At 66.4% G+C, this 23,305-nt stretch overlaps 2 protein-coding genes across 2 annotated transcripts in view; both read right to left on the bottom strand.

Moving 5' to 3' along the window:
• LOC110356619 (neurexin-2-like) overlaps positions 1–3,812 on the bottom strand; it is a 64,424-nt gene extending 60,612 nt beyond the window's left edge. Inside the window, 6 exon segments of the mRNA XM_065044394.1 lie at positions 1,629–1,877; positions 1,880–1,940; positions 1,942–2,097; positions 2,100–2,138; positions 2,140–2,180; positions 2,183–3,812. Of these exon segments, the coding sequence (XP_064900466.1) occupies positions 1,629–1,877; positions 1,880–1,940; positions 1,942–2,097; positions 2,100–2,138; positions 2,140–2,180; positions 2,183–2,834 (1,198 nt within the window). The 5' untranslated portion in view covers positions 2,835–3,812.
• Positions 3,813–8,552: 4,740 nt separating this feature from the next.
• On the bottom strand, positions 8,553–23,119 carry LOC135576982 (RAS guanyl-releasing protein 2-like). Its single transcript, XM_065044419.1, is given in 13 exon segments — positions 8,553–8,696; positions 9,193–9,376; positions 10,430–10,466; positions 11,700–11,842; positions 13,061–13,176; positions 14,301–14,402; positions 15,234–15,311; positions 16,257–16,574; positions 17,939–18,055; positions 19,616–19,732; positions 19,734–19,790; positions 21,151–21,328; positions 22,980–23,119. Coding segments are annotated over 13 exon segments (1,641 nt in total). The 3' UTR covers positions 8,553–8,642.
• Between the last annotated feature and the right edge of the window lie 186 nt (positions 23,120–23,305).

Here is a 23,305-nt window from a genome sequence, read left to right as displayed (position 1 = left end):
CCAAGACCATGAAGACCAAGACGTCCAAGGCCCATGAAGACAACAAGAGATGGAGAAACACATGAACACGAAGACACGAGGACGTGTGACACCATGGAGACGACCATGGCCAAGAGCTATGATCATGGCCAAGAGGACACCAAGACCATGAAGACCAAGACGTCCAAGGCCATGAAGACAACAAGAGATGGAGAACACAAGAACATGTAGACACGAGGACGTGTGACACCATGGAGAAACATGATACAACACCATGGAGACGTCCATGGCCAAGAGGATGCCCAAGCGCATGACGATGACCATGGCCAAGAGGACACCAAGACCATGGAGATGAAGATGTCCAAGACCATGAAGACAACAAGAGATGGAGAAACACAAGAACACGAAGACACGAGGACGTGTGACACCATGGAGATGTCCAAGGCCAAGAGGACACCAAGACATGAAGATGAAGACATCCAAGGCCATGGCCATAAAGACAAGAAGAGATGGTGAAACACAAGAACACAAAGGACACGAGTGTGTGTGAATACACCATGGACATGTCCATGGCCAGGAGGACACCAAGACCATGAAGACCAAGACATCCGAGGCCACACAACCACCAAGAGACGTTGAAACATGAGGGTGCAAGGACACGAGGACAAGTGACACCATGGAGTTGTCCATGGCCAGAGGACACCAGGACCATGGAGACGAAGACATCCAAGACCATGGAGACACCAAGAGATGGCGAAACACAGGAACACAAAGACACAAGGACGAGTGACACATGGAGACGTCCATGGCCAAGAGCATGACCATGGCCAAGAAGACAGCAAGACCAGGACAATGACCATGGTAAAGAGGACACCAAGACCATGGAGACACCAAGAGATGGCAAAACACAAGAACACAAAGACACGAGGACGTGGGACACCATGGAGACGTCCAAGGCCAAGAGGACACCAAGACCATGACAATGACCAAGGCCAAGAGAACACCAAGACCATGAAGACGAAGACGCCTGAGACCATGAAGATGAAGATGTCCAAGGCCATGAAGACAAGAAGAGATGAGAAACACAAGAACACGAAGACACGAGGATGTGTGACACCATGGAGACAACCATGGCCAAGAGGACACCAAGACCATGGTGATGACCAAGGCCACGAGCAAGACCATGGCCAAGAGACACCAAGACCATGACAATGACCAAGAGGACACCAAGACCCTGACAATGACCGTGGCCAGAGCAAGACCATGGCCAAGAGCAAGACCATGGCCAAGAGGACACCAAGACCATGACAATGACAAGAGGACACCAAGACCCTGACAATGACCGTGGCCAAGAGCAAGACCATGGCCAAGAGCAAGACCATGGCCAAGAGGACACCAAGACCATGATGATGACCAAGGCCAAGAGCAAGACCATGGCCAAGAGGACACCAAGACCATGACAATGACCATGGCCAAGAGGACACCAAGCCATGAAGACCAAGACATCCAAGGCCACGCACCCACCAAGAGACGTCGAAACACGAGGGCACAACACCACAAGGCCGATCAACACGAGGCCGCCCAACGCCCGCGATGCGCCCCATGTCCCCCCAGCGCCCCCCACGCGTCCCCACGCGTCCCCCTCTCACCGTGGTCGCAGAAGGGCCCGCGGTAGCCGGTGCCGGCGCAGTCGCAGCGCGGCTCCCCGTGGCGCTCGGTGCAGCGCCCGCCGTGGCGCAGGGCGGGTGGCGCCCGCAGCGCGCCGTCCCCGTCGCCGCGCACGCCCTGCGCCCCGAGCGGCGTCGCCGGCTCCTCGCCGACCTTCAGGTTGGCCAACCAGCCGCGGAACGGCGCCTCGTACTTGACGGTGCTGAGCGTCAGGGCGGACAGACGGACGTCGGCGGGATCCCCCCCACGAACAGGTCGCTGGCCACCACCATGTCGGCGCGGCGCGACCGCACGGCGCCCCGCCCGCGTCTCGCCGTCCACGGCCACGTGGCCTCGCGCGCGCGCCCGCGTGACCAGCACCATGTGCCAGCGGCCGTCGTTGACGGCGGGGGGGGGCTGCAGCGTGGCGGGCTCGGCGCAGGCGATGCCGAAGCGCAGCCGCACTTCGCCCCCTCGGCCACCAGCAGCTCCAGGAAGTCGCAGTTGCCGCCCGTCGTCCATGTAGAGCAGCAGCGCCCGCGACACGTTGGTCTGAGGCTGAAGCTCAGTTGGGCGCCCCCGCCGGCGCCCGCCGCCCACCGCCCGTATCGTGCCCATTGGCCCGGGGCGCCCCCGAACTCCAGCGCCGCCCCCGACGTCCCCGGAGGAGCAGGGAGCCCAAGGTCAAGAGCGCCAAGCCAGGTGGGCACCTGGGGGACGCGGGGACAATGGCGGGATGGGGTGGCCCGGTTGGATGGGGGGATGTGGGGGGACTTGGGTTCTAGGCGGGCGGTGGGGTCTTGAGGGCCTTTGAGGACAGAGGGGTCTCCAGTCCGTGGGGGACCTTGGGTTCTAGGTGGCCCTTGGGGCCTTGGTTGACCTTGGGTTCTAGATGGTCCTTGGGGGCCTTGGTTGGCCATGGGGTCTTGGTTGGCCATGGGGTCTTGGTTGGCCATGGGGTCTAGATGGTCCTTGGAGCCTTGGTTGGCCATGGGGTCTTGGTTGGCCATTGAGCTTTCATGGACCTTCATGTCCATGGGGCCTTGGTTGACCTTGGGTTCTAGATGGTCCATGGGGTCTTGATTGGCCTTGGTCTCTGAATGGTCCTTGGAGCTTTCATGGGTCTTCATGTCCATGGGGCTTTGGTGGACCTTGATCTCCAGATGGTCCTTGGAGACTCGGTTGGCCATGGGGTCTTGGTTGGCCATGGGGTTCTAGATGGGCTGTGGGGCCTTGATCGGCCATGGGGTCTTGGTTGGCCGTGGGGTCTTGGTTGGCCTCGGTCTCTAGATAGTCCTGGAAGCCTGGTTGGCCACGGTGCCTTGGAGACCCTCCGTCCAACCGGGTCACGGAGCCATGGTTGATGTTGGGTTCTAGATGGTCCTGGAAGTCTCGGTTGGCCACAGAGCCCTGGTGGGTCATGGAGCCCCCCACTGGCCAGGGAACCCCCGTTGGCCTTAGTCTCTAGGTGGTCCTGGAAGCCTTGGTTGCCCATGGAGCCCTGGTGGGTCATGGAGCCCCCAGTGACCTCCAGGTGGTTCTGGAAGCCTTGGTTGCCCATGAAGCCTTGGTTGGCCATGGAGCCTCCATTGGCTTTAGTCTCTAGGTGGTCCTGGTAGCCCTCGTTGACCATGAGGCCCTGGTTGCCCACGAGGCCTTGGTTGCCCATGGAGCTCCCATTGGCCATGGAGCCCCCATTGGCCATGGAGCCCCTGTTGGCCTCCAGGTGTCCTGGAAGCCTTGGTTGCCCATAGTGTCTCCATTGGCTTTAGTCTCTAGGTGGTCCTGGTAGCCCTCGTTGACCGTGAGGCCCTGGTTGCCCACGAGGCCTTGGTTGCCCATGAACTCTTGGTGGGCCTTAGTCTCTAGGTGATCCTGGTAGCCCTGGGTGGCCAGGAGGCCTCGGTTGCCCACTATGAGGCCTTGGTAGCCCATGGGGCCTCGGTTGCCCGTGATGAGGCCTCGGTTGCCCATGGGGCCTCGGTTGCCCGTGATGAGGCCTCGGTTGCCCATGGGGCCTCGGGTCGCCGTCGGGCTCAGTCTCTGGGTGGCCCTGGGGCCCCGCGTTGTCCCTTGGTGGCCGGGGGGGGTCATGGCCGCTGGGGGGGCCCTGGGGGGGGCCCTGGGGGGGCCCGGGCCACCCCCGTCCTCTCACAGCCGCAATGGGGGGGTTCCGGTGGCACCTGGGGGGGGAATAGAGAGTATGAGAGGGGACCCAGGCCATCCGGGGGACCCTCACATAGGACCCAGGCGTCTGGGGAACCCTCAGATAGGACCCAGACATCCGGAAGACCCCCAGAGGGGACCCAGGAGTCCGGGGGACCCTCACATAGGACCCAGGCATCCGGGAGACCCCACAAGAGGACCCAGGTGTCTGGGGGACCCCAGAGGGGACCCAGGCGTCCGGGAGACCCCCAAGAGGACCCAGGCGTCCGGGGGACCCTCAGATAGGACCCAGGCATCCGGGAGACCCCCAAGAGGACCCAGGCATCCGGGAGACCCTCACATAGGACCCAGGCGTCCGGGAGACCCCCAAGAGGACCCAGGTGTCTGGGGGACCCCAGAGGGGACCCAGGTGTCCAGGGACCCTCAGATAGGACCCAGGCGTCCAGGAGACCCCCAAGAGGACCCAGGCGTCCGGGGGACCCTCAGATAGGACCCAGGCGTCCGGGCCCCCCCCCCCCCATCCCCCTCGTTAATCAACCCCCGTTAATTAACCCCGGTCACCGCGGCAACCCGGGTGCTGCCATTATGCAAATGAGGCCCCGGGTTATTTATAACACCCCCCCCCACCCCCCGGTGGTAATGGGGCTCATTAACATGCACCGCATAATTAGCCAATCACATTAACTGCTGCACCTGCAAGGGGGGGGGGGAGGGGGATATGACAGCAACGACCCCCCCCATGACACCCCCTCCCCCATCCCGGGGGACCCCAGGCGTCCGGGTGGAGTACCGCCCCCCCCCCCCCCCAAAAAAGGGACCAGGCGTCCGGGGGGGGCTCTCCCTCCCCCCATAGGCCCCCCTGCCCCGGGGGGGACCCAGGCGTCCGGTGTGCCCCCATCCCCCCGCAAGGCATCCTCGGCCCGTCCTCCCCACGCCCCCCCCCCCCGGCGTTAATTAATTCATTAATTGATTGATGCCGCCTATGGGGCGGGGAGGGGGGGGGGGGCACCTGGACGCCTGGGTCCCCTTTTTGGTGGGTTGGGGGTGGGTGCCACACCCGGACGCCTGGGTCCCCTGTGGCTCCCGCGGGCACCTGAAGGTCATGGGGAGGAGAAGGGACTTGGGGTGGGGGCTCCGGAGGACCCAGGCGTCCGGGAGGGGACCCAGGCGTCCGGGAGGGGACCCAGGCGTCCGGCTACTCCAGCCCCGCCCCCCTCCGTGAACACGGCCTTGCACACACACGTGCAGACGCGTGCAAACCCCCGTGCACACCCCCCCCCCACACCGCCTTGCACACGCATGTGCAAACCCTCGTGCAAACCCTCGTGCACCTCCCCCCACCTTGCACGCGCACGTGCAAGCCCAGCCACACCCCCCCCCCCAGTTCTGCACCTGCACACTCGTGTGCACACACACTCGTGTGCACCCCCGCTTTGCACACACACGCTCTCGTGCACCCCCCCCCCCCGTCTTGCACGCACCCCCTTGCACACACACACGCGCACCCCCAATTTGCACAGACATCCCCCGTGCACCCGAGTCTGCACACACACCCCCCCCCGCACCCCAATTTTGCACAGACATGCCTTGCACGCGCTTGTGCACCCCAGCTTTGCACACACACACTCGTGTGCACCCCAGGGCTTGCACACCCCCCCTTGCACACACTCGTGTGCACCCCAAGTTTGCACAGGCACACTCACGTGCACCCCAGGTCAGCGTGCACCCCCTTGCACGCTCATTGCACCCCCGTTTTGCACAAGCGACCCCCCCCACACTCACATGCACCCCAAGTTTGCACACACCCACACGTGCACCCCAGTTTCCCCCCCCATGCACCCCCCCCCTTGCACACGCGTGTGCCCCACGGGGAACCCAGGCGTCCGGGCCCTGTGCCCATGGGGGGGTGATTGGGGAGGGGGGGAAGGGGGGGGGCAGGATGGGGCCCCCAGACCCTGCAGTGATTTGGGGGGGGGGGGCAGGATGGGGCCCCCACAATAAGGGGTGTCCCCCCCCAACACACGGTGCCCCCCCCAGACCCCACACGGTGATGGGGGGAGGGATGTGACCCCCCCCATGGTAACCCCAAAACTTCCCCCTCCCCCCCACCCGGACCCCTCCAAATCTGCACCCTCGGGTACCCCCGAAACTGCCCCCCCCATCCTGCCCCCCCCAAACCTGCACCCCCAGGTACCCCCCAAACCTGCCCCCCCATCCTGCCCCCCCCAAACCTGCATCCCCATCCCTGTATCCCCCCCCTCAATCCTGACCCCCCATCACCCCCATCCTGTAACACCCCCCTTAAATATCCTCCCTTTCTGACCCCCCCATCCTGGGTACCCCTATTCTGCACCCCCTGACACCCCAAAACTGCATCCTCGCCCCTCCCCAAAATATCCCCCATCCTATGTCCCCATCCCTGGTACCCAAAACCTGCATCCCCATCCTGACCCCCCCATCCCGGGTCCCCCAAACCTGCGCCCCCCCCCATCCTGATACCCCTGGTCCCCTCATCCCCCCACTTTGATATCCCCCATTCCTGACCCCCCAAACCTGCACCTCCCCCCACCCCAAATCTCCTGCATCCCCATCCCTGGTACCCAAATCTGCATCCCTGGTCCCTCCCTGTATCCCCCCCCCCCCCATCCTGACCCCCCCATCCCGGGTACCCCAAACCTTCCCCCCGCCCCGATCCCTTATTCTACATCCCCCCCATTAAAATCCCTCGTACCCCAAACCTGCATCCCCCCCCCCCCGCAAATCTCCTGCATCCCATCCCTGGTACCCAAACCTGCATCCCTGGTCCCTCCCTGTATCCCCCCCCCATCCTGACCCCCCCATCCCGGGTACCCCAAACCTGCCCCCCCACCGGTCCCCCTATTCTGCATCCCCCCCCATAATATCACCGTGCCTGGTACCCCAAATCTGCACACCCCCCCCCCCCAAATATCCCCCATCCTGCATCCCCATCCCCTGGTACCCAAACCTGCATCCCTGGTCCTCCCTGTATCCCCCCCCATCCTGTATCCCCCCCCATCCTGTATCCCCCCCCCATCCTGTATCCCCCCCCCATCCTGCATCCCCCCCCCCAAATACCTCCCATCCTGACCCCCCATCCCCCCCCAAGTCCCCCCTCCCCCCCATCCCCCCCCCCGGTACCCCCATCCCGCATCCCCCATCCCCCCCCCCCCCGCCCCGGTCCCCTCCCTGTATCCCCATCCCCGCCCCACCCCCCCCGCAATGTGTGTCCCCCCCCGCAATGTGTGTGTGCCCCCCCCCCCACCTGGCCGGGCGGTGTCCGTGTGTCCGTCCGTCCGTCCGTGTGTCCCGTGTCCCCGGTCCCGGCCCCGCCGCTTCCGCAGTCCCGCAGCTCCCGCCCCGCCGCGGCGCGCGCGTCACCCCCCCAGCGCCCCCCCAGCCAGCCAGCTCCCCCTCCCCCCCCACCGCGGGCGCGCGCGCGGCCACGGGCACGCGCGTCACCGGTACCCCCTCCCCCAACCCCACCGGCTGCCCCATAGGCAGCCCATAGAGACCCTATAGACCCTATAGACAGCCCATAGAGACCCCATAGACGCCCCAGAGACACCTATAGACACCCTATAGAGACCCCAGAGACACCCTATAGGGACCCCAGAGACACCCTATAGACATCCTATAGAGACCCCAGAGACACTCTATAGGGACCCCATAGAGACCCTATAGACACTGCATAGACACCCTATAGAGACCCCAGAGGCACCCTATAGACAGCCCATAGAGACCCTACACAGACACCCCATGGACACCCTATAGAGACCCCAGAGACACCCTATAGGGACCCTATAGAACCCCATAGACACCCTATAGACACCCCAGAGACACCCTATAGGGAACCCATAGAGACCCTATAGACACCCTATAGACACCCCATAGATACCCCATAGACATCCTATAGATACCGCATAGGGACCCCATAGACACCCTGTAGAGACCCTATAGACACCCCATAGACATCCTATAGATACCGCATAGGGACCCCATAGACACCCTGTAGAGATCCTATAGACACCCTATAGACAACCTATAGATACCCATAGACATCCCACAGCTGCCCCATAGAGACCCTATAGATACCCCCATAGGGACCCTATAAACACCCCACAGTAGCCCCATAGGCACCACATAGGCACCCCTATAGGGACCCTATAAAGACCTTATACATACCCCATGGAGACCTATAGAGACCCCATAAACACCCTACAAAGACCCTATAGAGACCCCCATAGGGACCCCATAGACACTCCTAGAGGAACCCTATAGATAGATGCCCCATAGAGACCCCCAGCGGCCCCATAGGGGCCTCATACACACCCCATAGGGAGCCCCTATGGCCCCCCAGCTGCCCCATAACCAGCCCAGCCCCCAGTATAACCAGTTCCCCAGGAGTCAGAGCACCCCCCGGGGGGGACCCAGGCGTCCGGGGGGACCCAGGCGTCCGGGGGACCCAGGCGTCCGGGCGGGCCGCAGCTGAGCCCCATCGGGGCTAATTAGGGCTCATTAGCGGCAGCTGCTAATGAGGGTCACGCGGACCCCCCCGGTGCTGACACCTGGGGAGGGGTGGGCCCGAACGCCTGGGTCCCTTCCTGCCCCACCCAACCCCCAGCAGGGGACCCAGGCGTCCGGGGGATAAACGGACGGATGGACGGACATGACAGACAGAAACACACATTGAGTTTATTCCCAAGGGACAAGCGCTGACACACCCCCCCCCCCCAAAAAAAAAAAGAGGACCCAGGCGTCCGGGATTCCCCAACATGAGTGGACCCAGGCGTCCCGGCCCCATAACTTGAGAGGACCCAGGCGTCCGGGCCCTACAGGTGGGTGTCGAACACACCGTCCTCCAGCTCCTGCAGCTCGGGGGGTTTCTGGGGGGGGAGAATTGGGGGTGTGAGGGGCTCGGACGCCTGGGTCCCTCGAATTTGGGCGTCCCGGACACCTGGGTCCCTGGAGGGGTTTGGGGTCCCGGACGCCTGGGTCCCCTGGGGGGGTTTGGGGTCCCGGACGCCTAGGTCCCCTGGGGGGGTTTGGGGGTCCCGGATGCCTGGGTCCCCTGGTGGGGTTTGGGGTCCCGGATGCCTGGGTCCCCTGGGGGGGTTTGGGGTCCCGGATGCCTGGGTCCCCTGCTGGGGGGTTTTGGGGGTCCCGGATGCCTGGGTCCCCTGGGGGGGTTTGGGGGTCCCGGATGCCTGGGTCCCCTCATATTGAGGGTCCTAGACAATTGGGGTCCCCTGGGGGGGTTTGGGGGTCCCGGACGCCTGGGTCCCCTGGTGGGGTTTAGGGTCCCGGACGCCTGGGTCCCCTGGGGGTGTTTGGGGTCCCGGACGCCTGGGTCCCTCCAGGCCGGGGGTTTTGGGGTCCCACCTGGGGGGGGCCGCGGGGGGGCCCGTCGGGGCCAGGCAGCGCGAGGCTGAGGGGAGGGCGCCGCGGGGGGGGCCGGGGGGGGTCTCGGTGTCCCCCGGGGGGGTCTCGGTGACACTTTGGGTGCGACGGCGACACGGGAGCCGCAGCCGCTCCCGGCAGCGCGGGTGGCAGCGCAGCCCGCAGGCTGGGGGGCACGGAAATGACCCCCCCGCACCCCTGACCCCCCATTGCACCCCTGACCCCCCATTGCACCCCACAACCCCATGACCCCCCCACTGCACCCCTGACCCCCCCACTGCACCCTGACCCCCCCATTGGCACCCGTGATCCCCCCAATGCACCCCCATTGCACCCCTGACCCCCCCATTGCACCCACAACCCCATGACCCCCCCACGGCACCCAAAACCCCCTGCACCCATGACCCCCCCACTGCACCCCTGACCCCCCCATTGCACCCCACCATCCCATGAACCCCCCCACTGCACCCCAAAACCCCCCTGCACCCATGACCCCCACACTGCACCCCTGACACCCCATTGCACCCCTGACCCCCCCAATGCACCCCCATTGCAACCCTGACCCCCCCCATTGCACCCACAACCCCATAACCCCCCCACTGCACCCCAAAACCCCCCTGCACCCATGACCCCCCCATTGAACCCCTGACCCCCCCATTGCACCCACCATCCCATGAACCCCCCCACTGCACCCATGACCCCCCCCATTGCACCCCTGACCCCCCCAATGCACCCCATTGCACCCCTGACCCCCCCATTGCACCCTGACCCCCCCATTGCACCCACCATCCCATGACCCCCCCACTGCACCCCAAAACCCCCTGCACCCATGACCCCCCCACTGCACCCCTGACACCCCATTGCACCCCTGACCCCCCCAATGCACCCCCATTGCACCCCTGACCCCCCCATTGCACCCTGACCCCCCCATTGCACCCACCATCCCATGACCCCCCCACTGCACCCCAAAACCCCCCTGCACCATGACCCCCCCACTGCACCCCTGACCCCCCCATTGCAGCCCTGACCCCCCCACTGCACCCCCATTTCACCCCTGACCCCCCATTGCGCCCACTGTCCCCCCCCGACCCCCCCCTGCACCCATGACCCCCCCACTGTCCCCCCATTGCACCCACTGTCCCCCCCTGACCCTCCCATTACATCATGACCCCCCCCATCGCCCCCCTGGACCCCCCAATTTCCACCCCCCCCCACTCACCGCGGCACCGCAGCCCGGGGCTCCTGAACCCCAAAATCTGGGGGGGGCACATGGGGAATTAGGGGGTGCGGGGGGGGTGTCATAGTGCAGTGGGGGGTCATGGGGGGACAGTGGGTGCAGTGGGGGGGTCATGGGGGCAATGGGGGTGCAGTGGGGGGGTCATGGGTGAAATGGGGGGGTCATGGGTGCAGTGGGGGTGCAGTGGGGGGGTCATGGGTGCAGTGGGGGGGTCATGGGTGCAATGGGGGTGCAGTGGGGGGGGTCATGGGTGAAATGGGGGGTCATGGGTGCAGTGGGGTGCAGTGGGGGGGTCATGGGTGAAAATGGGGGGGTCATGGGTGCTATGGGGGTGCAGTGGGGGGGTCATGGTGCAATGGGGGGTCATGGGTGCAATGGGGGTGCAGTGGGGGGGGTCATGGGTGCAGTGGGGGGGTCATGGGTGCAGGGGGGGTGCAGTGGGGGTGCAGTGGGGGTGCAGTGGGGGTGCAGTGGGGGGTCATGGGTGCAGGGGGGGTGCAGTGGGGGGGTCATGGGTGAAATGGGGGGGTCATGGGTGCAATGGTGCAGTGGGGGGGTCATGGGTGAAATGGGGGGGTCATGGGTGCAGTGGGGGGGTCATGGGTGCAGGGGGGGGTGCAGTGGGTGTGCAGTGGAGGGGGTCATGGCTGAAATGGGGGGTCATGGGTGCAGTGGGGGTGCAGTGGGGGGGTCATGGGTGCAGTGGGTGGGGGTCATGATGCAATGGGGGTGCAACGGGGGGGCCATGATCTAAAGTGTGGGGGGGGTCATGGGGTGCAATGGGGGGGTCATGATCCAATGGGGGGGTCATAGTGGGATTATGGGTGCAATGGGGGGGTCATGGGTGCAATGGGGGTGCAGTGGGGGGGGTCATGGGTGCAATGGGGGGGTCATGGGTGCAATGGGGGTGCAGTGGGGGTGCAATGGGGGGGTCATGGGTGCAATGGGGGTGCAGTGGGGGGGTCATGGGTGCAATGGGGGGTCATGATCCAATGGGGGGTCATAGTGGGATTATGGGTGCAGTGGGGGGGTCAGGGGTTGCAATGGGGGTGCAGTGAGGGTGCAATGGGGGGGGTCATGGGTGCAGTGGGGGTGCAGTGGGGGGGGTCATGGGTGCAATGGGGGGGTCATGGGTGCAATGGGGGTGCAGTGGGGGGGTCATGGGTGAAATGGGGGGGTCATGGGTGCAGGGGGGGTGCAGTGGGGGGGTCAGGGGCACATGGGGGCGGGGTGCAGGTTTTGGGGTGCTCACCAGCTCCCCACACTGAGCGCAGCGGGCGGGGCGCAGGGCGCTGCCCCCTCGAAATGGTGGGGGGGGCCCGGGGGGGTCCCGTCCCCCCCTTGGCTGCAGCGCAGGAAATAATCCAGGAGCTCCCCCGGCTCAGCCCGCCGTCCCTGCCCCACACGATCCGTGGGGCCCGGACGCCTGGGTCCCTCATAGAGGGGGGCCCGGACGCCTGGGTCCCTCATGGGGTGGAGACCCGGACGCCTGGGTCCCATGGGGACATTGCGGGGGGGGGGGGGGAAGGTGGGGGGGGTTTCTATGGGGTCACTGGCGTGTCCCCCCGGCTCAGGCCGCCGTCCCTGCCCCACACAATCCATGGGGCCCGGACGCCTGGGTCCTTCATGGCGGGGGGGGGGGGGGGGTGCCGGGGGGGATCCCTGTTTGTTTTGGGGGGGTCCCTGTTTTGGGGTCCCACCCGTCCGTGTCCAGGTCCCTGAACCCGGGGGTTTTGGGGGGGGTCCTAGGGGTCCTGTTTTGGGGGGGTTCTGTTTTGGGGGGGTCCCGGGGGGTCTCTGTTGGGGGGTCCCCGTTTGGGGGGGGTCCCCACCCGTCTGTGTCCAGGTCCCCGACCCCGGGGGTTTTGGGGGGGTCCCTGTTTGTTTGGAGGGGTCCCGGGGGGGTGGTCCCTGTTTTGTGGGGGGGGTCCCTGTTTCGGGGGGTCCCTGTTATGGGGTCCCCGAACCCCGGGAGTTTTTGGGGGGGTCCCTATTTGGGGGGGGTCTCTGTTTGGGGGGGTCCCTATTTGGGGTCCCACCCGTCCGTGTCCAGGTCCCCGAACCCCGGGGGGTTTTGGGGGGTCCCTGTTTGGGGGGGTCCCTGTTTTGGGGGGGGTCCCCACCCGTCCGTGTCCAGGTCCCCGAACCCCGGGGGTTTTGGGGGGGCCCCTGTTTGGGGGGGTCCCTGTTTTGGGGGGGGTCCCCACCCGTCCGTGTCCAGGTCCCCGAACCCCGGGGGTTTTGGGGGGGGTCCCTGTTTTGGGGGGGGGTCCCCACCCGTCCGTGTCCAGGTCCCCGAACCCCGGGGGGTTTTGGGGTGTCCCTGTTTTGGGGGGGTCCCTGTTTTGGGGGGGGGGTCCCCACCCGTCCGTGTCCAGGTCCCCGAACCCCGGGGGTTTTGGGGGGGTCCCTGTTTGGGGGGGTCCCTGTTTGGGGGGGTCCCCACCCGTCCGTGTCCAGGTCCCCGAACCCCGGGGGTTTTGGGGGGGCCCCTGTTTGGGGGGGTCCCTGTTTTGGGGGGGGTCCCACCCGTCCGTGTCCAGGTCCCCGAACCCCGGGGGGTTTAGGGGGGGTCCCTGTTTGGGGGGGGTCCCCGTTTGGGGGGGTCCCCACCCGTCCGTGTCCAGGTCCCCGAACAGCCGCAGCTGCGGGAAGTTCCCGCGCACGATCGCGAACTCGGCCCGAGAGATGCGCCCGTCCCCGTCCACATCGAACTGACGGAACAGGCTCTGGGGGGGCACAGTCACCCCAAAACCCCCCCGGATCCACAGGGACCCACCCGAGTCCCCAGCCCCCCAGTGTCAGCCCGGACCCCCAGGGACCCCCCAGATCCACCAGGACCCCCGAGAGATGCGCCCGTCCCCGTCCACATCGAACTGATGGAACAGGCTCTGGGGGGGGCCACAGTCACCCCAAAACCCCCCCGAGCCACCCCCAAACCCCCCCGGATCCCCAGGGACCCCCCCGAGCCCCCCAGACCCCCCAAATCCCCGGGACCCCCGAGAGATCCACCCGTCCCCGTCCACATCGAACTGACAGAACAGGCTCTGGGGGGGGGCACAATCACCCCAAAACCGCCCCCCCAGCACCCCCAAACCCCCCCGGATCCACAGGGACCCTCCCCCGAGCCCCCCAGACCCCCAGGGACCCCCTGAAACCCCCCAGATCCCCCGGACCCCCGAGAGATGCGCCCGTCCCCGTCCACATCGAACTGACGGACAGGCTCTGGGGGGGCCACAGTCACCCCAAAACTCCCCCGGGTCACCCCAAAACCCCCCTGGATCCCCCAGACCCCCCAGTATCAGCCCAGACCCCCCGGACCCCCAGGGAACCCCCCAAATCCCCGGGACCCCCGAGAGATCCGCCCGTCCCCATCCACATTGAACTGACGGAACAGGCTCTGGGGGGGGGGGCACAGTCACCCCAAAACCCCCCCGGACCCTCCAACCCCCCCCCCGGCACCCCAGACCCCGAGAGACCCCCTGGACCCCCCCAGACCCCCCAAATCCCCAGGGACCCCCGAGAGGTCCGACCATCCCCGTCCACATTGAACTGACAAAACAGGCTCTGAGGGGGGGCACAGTCACCCCAAAACCCCCCCGAGTCACCCCCAAACCCCTCAGACACCCCAATACCCCCCATGGGCCCCCCCCGTACTTCCCCCCCCCCGAGGGACCCCAAATCCCCCCCCCAGCGCCCCCCCAAATTCCCCCCAGACACCCCAACACTCCCATGGCCCCCACCCCGGACTTCCCCCCCCCCCCGCCTCCCAAACCCCCCTGGGACCCCAAATCCCCCCCAATACCCCCCATGGGGATTCCCCCCCCCCCCCAGTGCCCCCCCCCCCCCCCACCTCCACCAGCTGCTCCAGGTGCCCCGCAGCAGCGCCGGGTCGGGCCGGGGGGGTCGGGCAGGACCCAGGGGGCGGGGGGGGCAGCGCCGGGGGGGGTCCCGCCTGGGGGGGGGGGTGGGGGGCACGGGGGGGTCAGTGACCCCCCCTTTTTGTGCCTCCCCCACCCCCCCCCTTTGCACAACCCCCCCTTTTTGTGCCCCCCTCCAAATTTTGTGTACCCCCCCCTCCCCTTTTGCACAGCTCCCCCCCCCCCCGCCTCGGTGGGTCACACCCCCCCCCCCTTTCACACTCGGGGGGGTCACGCCCCCTTGCACACCCATTTGCACACTCACGGGGGTTTTGCACACCCTTGCACACTCACGGGGGTCACACTCCCCCTTGCACACCCATTTGCACACTCATAGTGGTCACACTCCCCCTTGCACACCCATTTTGCACACTCATAGTGGTCACACAGCCCCTTGCACACACCATTTGCACACTGGGGAGGTCACCCAGCCCCTTGCACACGCATTTGCACACTCAGAGGGTGTCACACCCCCTTGCACGCCCATTTGCACACTCACAGTGGTCACACACCCCTTGCACACCCATTTGCACACTCATGGTGGTCACACACCCCCTTGCACCCCCATTTGCACACTCAGAGGGTGTCACACCCCCTTGCACACCCATTTGCACACTCATAGTGGTCACACACCCCCTTGCACGCCCATTTGCACGCTTGGGGAGGTCACCCAGCCCCTTGCACACACATTTGCACACTCACGGGGGGGTCACCCAGCCCCTTGCACACCCATTGCACACTCATGGTGGTCACACACCCCCTTGCACGCCCATTTGCACACTCATAGTGGTCACACACCCCCTTGCACACCCATTTGCACACTCGGGGTGGTCCCCCAGCCCCTTGCACCCCATTTGCACACTCACGGGGGGGTCGGTGCGGGGCTCGCGCTGCAGTGACAGCTGGTAGAGCTGCTGCTCCGACACCGACAGCTCCAGGGACACCTGGGGGGGTTTGGGGGGGCCGGGGGGGGTTTGAGGTGCAGTGGAGGGGTCTCGGGGGGTTTTGGGGGTTCTGGGTGGTTTTTGGGGTGCGGGGGGGGGTCAAGGGGGTTTGGGGCTGCAGGGGGGGACTTGGAGTAGTCTTGGGGGGGTTCAGGGGGTGTTTGGGGGTTCGGGGGCTGTTTTGGGGTTCAGGGTTTGGGTGTTTGGGGTTCGGGGGGTGTTTGGGGGTCTCACTGTGAGCAGGTGCAGCAGGTCGGAGGGTGTTTTGGGGTGTTTTGGGGGGGTGTTTGGGGGTGGGGGGGTGTTTAGGGGTTCGGGGGGTGTTTGGGGGTCTCACCGTGAGCAGGTGCAGCAGGTCGGGGGTGTTTTGGGGGTTCGGGGGGGTGTGTTTGGGGTTGTTTGGGGGTACAGGGGGTGTGTTTGGGGGGGTGTTTGGGGGGTGTTTGGGGGTTCTGGGGGTGTTTTGGGGGGTGTATTGGGTGTGTGGTTTTGGGGGGTGTTCGGGGGTCTCACCGTGAGCAGGTGCAGCAGGTCGGGGGGTGTTTTGGGGGGTGTTTTGGGGGTGTTTTTGGGGTGTTGGTTTTGGGGGGTGTTTGGGGTACAGGGGGTGTTTTGCGGGGGTGTTTGGGGGGTGTTCGGGGGGGGTCCGGGGGTCTCACCGTGAGCAGGTGCAGCAGGTCGGGGGGTGTGTTTGGGGGGTGTTTTGGGGGGTGTTTGGGGGGGTGTTTGGGGGTACAGGGGGTGTTTTGGGGGGTGTTTTGGGGTGTGTTTGGGGGGGTCCGGGGGTCTCACCGTGAGCAGGTGCAGCAGGTCGGGGGGGTGTTTTGGGGGTTCGGGGGGTGTGTTTGGGGGTGTTTGGGGGCCTCACCGTGAGCAGGTGCAGCAGGTCGGGGGGTGTTTGGGGGGTGTTTTGGGGGGTGTTTGGGGGGTGTTTGGGGGTCTCACCGTGAGCAGGTGCAGCAGGTCGGGGGGTCGGCGCTCACCGGGGGCCCCCCCGCCCCCAGCAGCCCCCCCAGGATGGCGAAGCGCTGCTGCAGTTTGGCCGCGTGGGGGCGCTCCGGCCCCGCCCAGTCCGGCAGCGCCACCTCCAGGGCCACCAGGTCCCGCAGGTGGATCCCGAGCGCGGGGAGGGGGAACCCCCCCCGCCCCCACCTCCGGGACCCCCCCCGTGGGAGCGGCGCCCCCCCCGGCCCCCCCCAGCAGCGCCCGGTACCGCCGGTAGTTCCCCCCCGCGCTCATGGTGTCGGCCAAGCGGGACCAGAGCTGGGGGGGACATACGGGGACATGGGGGGGTAATGGGATATAGGGACATACGGGGGATATGGGGACACGGGGGGACATGGGGATATAGGGACATATGGGGACATGGGGATATGGGGGGACATGGGGATATAGGGACATATGGGGACATGGGGATATGGGGGGACATGGGGATATAGGGACATATGGGGACATGGGGATATGGGGGGGACATGGGGATATAGGGACATATGGGGACATGGGGATATGGGGGGACATGGGGATATAGGGGACATATGGGGGGGATATGGGGACATGGGGGGTATGGGGATATAGGGAAGATATGGGGGATATGGGGGGACATGGGGATATGGGGGGTATGGGGAAATAGGGACATATGGGGACATGGGGATATGGGGGGGTATGGGGATATAGGGACATATGGGGGATATGGGGACATGGGGGGGTATGGGGACATATGGGGGATATGGGGATATAGGGACATATGGGGACATGGGGATATGGGGGGACATGGGGATATGGGGACGTATGGGGGGATATGGGGACATGGGGGGATATGGGGGGACATGGAGATATTGGGACATATGGGGATATGGGAAATAGGGACATATGGGGACATGGGGGATATGGGGGGACATGGGGATATAGGGACATATGGGGGATATGGGGACATGGGGTTATGGGGATATGGGGATATAGGGACATATGGGGGATATGGGGGGACATGGGGATATGGGGACATATGGGGGGATATAGGGGGACATAGGGACATGTAGGGATATGGGGGGACATGGGGATAATTTAGAGCTGAGTGGGGCTGGGGGGAGTGATGTGACCCCCAGACCCCCCAGAGCCCCCCGTGTCCCCAGACCCCCCTGGACCCCCATGTGACCCAGACCCCCCGTGACCCCCCTGAACCCCCATGTGTCCCCAGACCCCCCATGACCCCCTGTGACCCCTCCTGAACCCCCATGTGTCCCCCAGACCCCCCATGACCCCCCTGAACCCCCATGTGACCCCAGACCCCCATGACCCCCCCCGGACCCCCATGTGTCCCCAGACCCTCCTGAACCCCCATGTGTCCCCAGATCCCCCGTGACCCCCCTGAACCCCCATGTGTCCCCAGACCCCCCTGGACCCCCCCGACCCCCCTGAACCCCCATGTGTCCCCAGACCCCCCATGACCCCCTGAACCCCCATGTGTCCCCAGACCCCCCATGACCCCCCTGAACCCCCATGTGACCCCCCTGAACCCCATGTGTCCCCCAGAACCCCCATGACCCCCCTGAACCCCCATGTGTCCCCCAGGACCCCCCTGGACCCCCACGTGACCCCCCCTTGGCCCCCACGTGCCCCGCCCCCCCCACCTGCATGACGTCGGGCGGCAGCAGCGCCACCGTGCGGCGCAGGCGCGTCACTGCGCCGTGTCCCAGCCCCCCCACCAGCGACAGCAGCGAGTTGAAGTTGCGGAGCTCCAGGAGGCTCTGGGGGTGGGCGGGTTATGGGGGGTGTGGGGCGGGATGTGGGGCGGGATGTGGGGCAGGGTGTGGGGCAGGGTGTGGGGCAGGGTGCTATGGGGCAGGGACATCCCATCCCACATCTGGGGGGCAGTGGGGCGGGATGTGGGGCGGGATGTGGGGCGGGTTATGGGGGGATGTGGGGCGGGATGTGGGGCAGGGTGCTATGGGGCAGGGACGTCGCTGTGGGTCACTGCGCCGTGTCCCAGCCCCCCCACCAGCGACAGCAGCGAGTTGAAAGTTGCGGAGCTCCAGGAGGCTCTGGGGGGTGGGGCGGGTTATGGGGGGTGTGGGCGGGATGTGGGGCAGGGTGCTATGGGCAGGGTGTGGGGCAGGGTGCTATGGGGCAGGGTGTGGGGCGGGATGTGGGGCAGGGTGCTATGGGGCAAGGACATCCCATCCCACATCCCACATCTGGGGGGGTGGGGCGGGTTATGGGGGGCGGTGGGGCAGGCTGTGGGGTGGGATGTGGGGCGGGATGTGGGGCGGGTTATGGGGCGGGATGTGGGGCGGGATGTGGGGCGGGATGTGGGGCAGGGTGCTATGGGGCAGGGACATCCCATCCCACATCTAGGGGGGGTGTGGGGCGGGATGTGGGGGTGGGTTATGGGGCGGGATGTGGGGCGGGATGTGGGGCAGGGTGCTATGGGGCAGGGTGCTATGGGGCAGGGACATCCCATCCCACATCCCACATCTGGGGGGTATGGGGCGGGTTATGGGGCGGGATGTGGGGCGGGATGTGGGGCAGGGTGCTATGGGGCAGGGTGCTATGGGGCAGGGTGTGGGGCGGGATGTGGGGCAGGGTGCTATGGGTTCGGGCTATATGTTAGGGCTATGGGTCAGGGACCCTGTTATGGGTCATACTGTGGGTCAGGGTGTGGGTCACATGTGGGTCACATGTGGGTCACATGTGGGTCAGGGTTGTGGGTCACATGTGGGTCAGGGTTTGTGGGTCACATGTGGGTCACACGTGGGTCACATGTGGGTCAGGGTTGTGGGTCACATGTGGGTCACATGTGCGTCACATATGGGTCACATGTGCGTCACATGTGGATCAGGGTTATGGGTCACATGTGGGTCACATGTGGGTCAGGGTTATGGGTCACATGTGGGTCACACGTGGGTCACATGTGGGTCAGGGTTATGGGTCACATGTGGGTCACATGTGGGTCACATGTGGGTCAGGGTTATGGGTCACATGTGGGTCACATGTGGGTCACATGTGGGTCAGGGTTATGGGTCACATGTGGGTCAGGGTTATGGGTCACATGTGGGTCACATGTGGGTCACATGTGGGTCAGGGTTATGGGTCACATGTGGGGTCACATGTGGGTCAGGGTTATGGGTCACATATGGGTCACACGTGGGTCAGGGTTAGGGGTCACATGTAGGTCACATGTGGGTCACATGTGGGTCAGGGTTATGGGTCACATATGGGTCACACGTGGGTCAGGGTTAGGGGTCACATGTAGGTCACATGTGGGTCACACGTGGGTCAGGGTCACGTGCGGGTGGGGGTGACGTCACCTGTGCCGTGAGCAGGAAGCGCTCGATGACGCGCGCGCGCTGGGCGGGGGTGGGCGGGGTCAGCACGAGCAGCTGCACCCAGCGCGCCACGCGATTGGACAGCGCCACCGCCCCCCTGCAGGGCGGGGCTGCGCGCGGCCGAGCCGCAGCGCGCGAAGCTCCGGAAGTCCTGCAGCTGCGGACAGGGGACGCGACACGTGACCGGGGACACGTGACCCGGGGGACACGCGCCCCCCCGCCCCCCCCCGCTCTCACTCCGCACGGGGAAACGTGACCCGGGGACACGTGACTCGGGGACACGCCCCCACCCCCCTCCCGCTCCCACCCCCCCACGGGGACACGTGACCCCGGGGGACCCGCCCCTTGTGGGGGACACGTGGCTAAGGGACACGCCCCCGCACGGGGACATGTGACCATGGGGGACCCGCCTGTTGTGGGAGGGGGGACACGTGACCTGGGACAAGTGATGTGGGGACATGTGATCCAGGGGGAACACGCCCCTTTTCGGGGACACGTGACCTCGGGACACGCCCCTTGCACGAGGGCGTGTGACACGAGGGACCCGCCCCAGGGTCCCCGGGGGTGTGTCAGGGCGGGGCCGGGAAAGGGCGGGGCTAGGCATGCTGGGTGTGGTCAGGGCGTGGTCACATGCTCAGGGTGTGGTCAGGTGTTGTGGGCGTTGTCAGAGTGTGGTGGGCGTGGTCAGGGAGTGTCCAGGTGTGGTGGGCGTGGTCGTGGCGTGGTGGGCGTGGTCGTTTGCGGTGGGCGTGTCCAGGGGTGGTGGGCGTGTCCAGGTGCGGTGGGCGCGGTCGGTGGGCGTGGTCGGTGGGTGCGGTGGGTGTGGTCAGGGCGTGTCCATGTGCGATGGGCGTGGTCGGGGTGCGGTGGGTGTGGTCAGGGTGTGTCCAGTTGTGGTGGGCGTGGTCAGGGCGTGTCCATGTGCGATGGGCGTGGGTCGGGGTGCGGTGGGTGTGGTCAGGGTGTGTCCAGTTGTGGTGGGAGTGGTCGGGGTGCGGTGGGCGTGGTCAGGGCGTGCCCAGGTGCGGTGGGAGTGGTCAGGGGTGCGGTGGGCGTGGTCAGGGGCGTGTCAGCTGTGGTGGGCGTGGTCGTGGTGCAGTGGGCGTGGTCAGGGGCGTGTCCAGGTGCGGTGGGAGTGGTCGGGGGCACGGTGGGCGTGGTCGTGTTGCGGTGGGCGTGGTCAGGGCGTGTCCAGTTGTGGTGGGAGTGGTCGTGTTGTGGTGGGCATGGTCAGGGGCGTGGTGGGCGTGGTCAGGGCGTGTCCATGTGCGGTGGGAGTGGTCGGGGCACGGTGGGCGTGGTCAGGGGCGCGGTGGGCGTGGTCAGGGCGTGTCCAGCTGTGGTGGGAGTGCTTGGGGCGCGGTGGGTGTGGTCAGGGCGTGTCCAGGTGGTGGGCGTGGTCGTGGTGCGGTGGGCGTGGTCAGGGCGTGCCCAGGTGCGGTGGGAGGGTTTGGGGTGTGGTGGGCGTGGTCAAGGTGTCTTGGGCGTGTCCCGTAGCGGTGGGCGTGGCCACTGACCCTCACTGCCCCCAGCACCCGCCGCTCCAGCGCCGTGAGCAGCTGCGCCAGCGCCGGCGGCTCCACCCGCTCCAGCAGCAGCGCCGCCTTGCGGCGGGGGGGACACACGGACACGGGGGGACACACGGACACGGGGGGGGACACGGACACGGGAGGACTCACGGACACGGGGGGAACTCACGGACACGGGGGGGACACACGGACACGGGGGGACACACGGACACGGGGGGACTCACGGACACGGGGGGACACACGGACTCGGGGGACTCACGGACTCGGGGGGGACCCACGGACACGGGGGGGACTCACGGACACAGGGGGACACACGGACACGGGGGGACACACGACGGACGGGGGAACTCACGGACACGGGGGGACCCACGGACACGGGCGGACACACGGACACGGGGGGACACACGGACACGGGGGGACACACGGACTCGGGGGAACTCACGGACACGGGGGGACCCACGGACACGGGCGGACACACGGACACGGGGGGACTCACGGACACGGGGGGGACACACGGACACGGGGGGACTCACGGACACGGGGGGACACACGGACACGGGGGGACACACGGACTCGGGGGGACTCACGGACACGGGGGGGACACACGGACTCGGGGGAACTCACGGACACGGGGGGACCCACGGACACGGGGGGACTCACGGACTCGGGGGGACACACGGACACGGGGGGAACTCACGGACACGGGGGGGACACACGGACACGGGGGGACCCACGGACACGGGGGGGACACACGGACACGGGGGGACTCACGGACTCGGGGGACTCACGGACACGGGAGGACTCACGGACACGGGGGGACACACGGACATGGGGGACTCATGGACACGGGAGGACTCACGGACACGGGGGGACTCACGGACACGGGGGGACTCACGGACTCGGGGGACACACGGACATGGGGGGACTCATGGACACGGGAGGACTCACGGACACGGGGGGACCCACGGACACGGGGGGACACACGGACACGGGGGACTCACGGACACGGGCGGACACACGGACACGGGGGACTCACGGACTCGGGGGGACTCACGGACACAGGGGGACACACGGACACGGGGGGACTCACGGACACGGGGGGACACACGGACTCGGGGGGACACACGGACACGGGGGGACACACGGACTCGGGGGGACACACGGACTCGGGGGGGGACACGGACACGGGGGGACACACGGACACGGGGGGACTCACGGACACGGGGGGACACACGGACACGGGGGGACACACGGACACGGGGGGGTCCTCCTGCCCCCCCCCCGGGCTGCAACCTGCACACGACACACACTCAGTTCCCCCCCCCCAACCATGGGGGTTTTGGGGTCCCAGTGGGGGGTTTGGGGTCCCCAACCAGGTCCAGGGTTTTGGGGACCCCCCCCATCCCCATTAGGGTTTTGGGGACCCCCCCAGCCCCATCAAGGTTTTGGGGACCCCCTGTGCCCCCCCGCACCCCCCATCTCCCTCCCCCCATCCACATTAAGGTTTTGGGGACCCCCCCAGCCCCCCAACCCCATGAGGGTTTTGGGACCCCCCCCCGCCACTTTGTGTCCCTGTTCCCCCCCCCAACCCCATTAGTGTTTTGGGGACCCCCCCCTATACCCCCCATTCCCACTATTAAGGTTTTGGGGACCCCCCCTATACCCCCCATCCCCATTAGGGTTTTGGGGACCCCCCCAGCCCCATCAAGGTTTTGGGGACCCCCTGTGCCCCCCCACACCCCCCATCCCTCCCCCATCCCCATTAGTGTTTTCGGGACCCCCCCATCCCCATTCAGGTTTTGGGGTCCCCCACTCACAGCCTCTCCAGGTCGGCGAAGATTTGGGGGTCCCCCCCGGCCCCCCCCAGCGCCCCCCCCAGCTCCCGCAGCCGCCGCAGGAATTCGGGGTCCCCCTCCAGCTCCTCGGGGAACGCGCGCACCCAGTAACTGGGGGACATGGGGGGTCAGGGGGGCCCCAAATGGGGATGGGGGCCCTGGGGGGGTTTTGGGGGTCCCAGGGGGTTTTGGGGTCCCCAATAGGGTTCAAGGGGTCCTAAGGGGGTTTTGGGTTGTCCCAGGGGGTTTTGGGGTCCCCAATAGGGTTCAAGGGGTCCTGGGGGGGTTTTGGGGTCCCAGGGGGTTTT

The sequence above is a fragment of the Columba livia genome, chromosome 38 (assembly GCF_036013475.1).
Source record: "Columba livia isolate bColLiv1 breed racing homer chromosome 38, bColLiv1.pat.W.v2, whole genome shotgun sequence".
Lineage (NCBI taxonomy): Eukaryota > Metazoa > Chordata > Aves > Columbiformes > Columbidae > Columba > Columba livia.
This window is presented reverse-complemented; position numbering and strand designations above follow the sequence as displayed.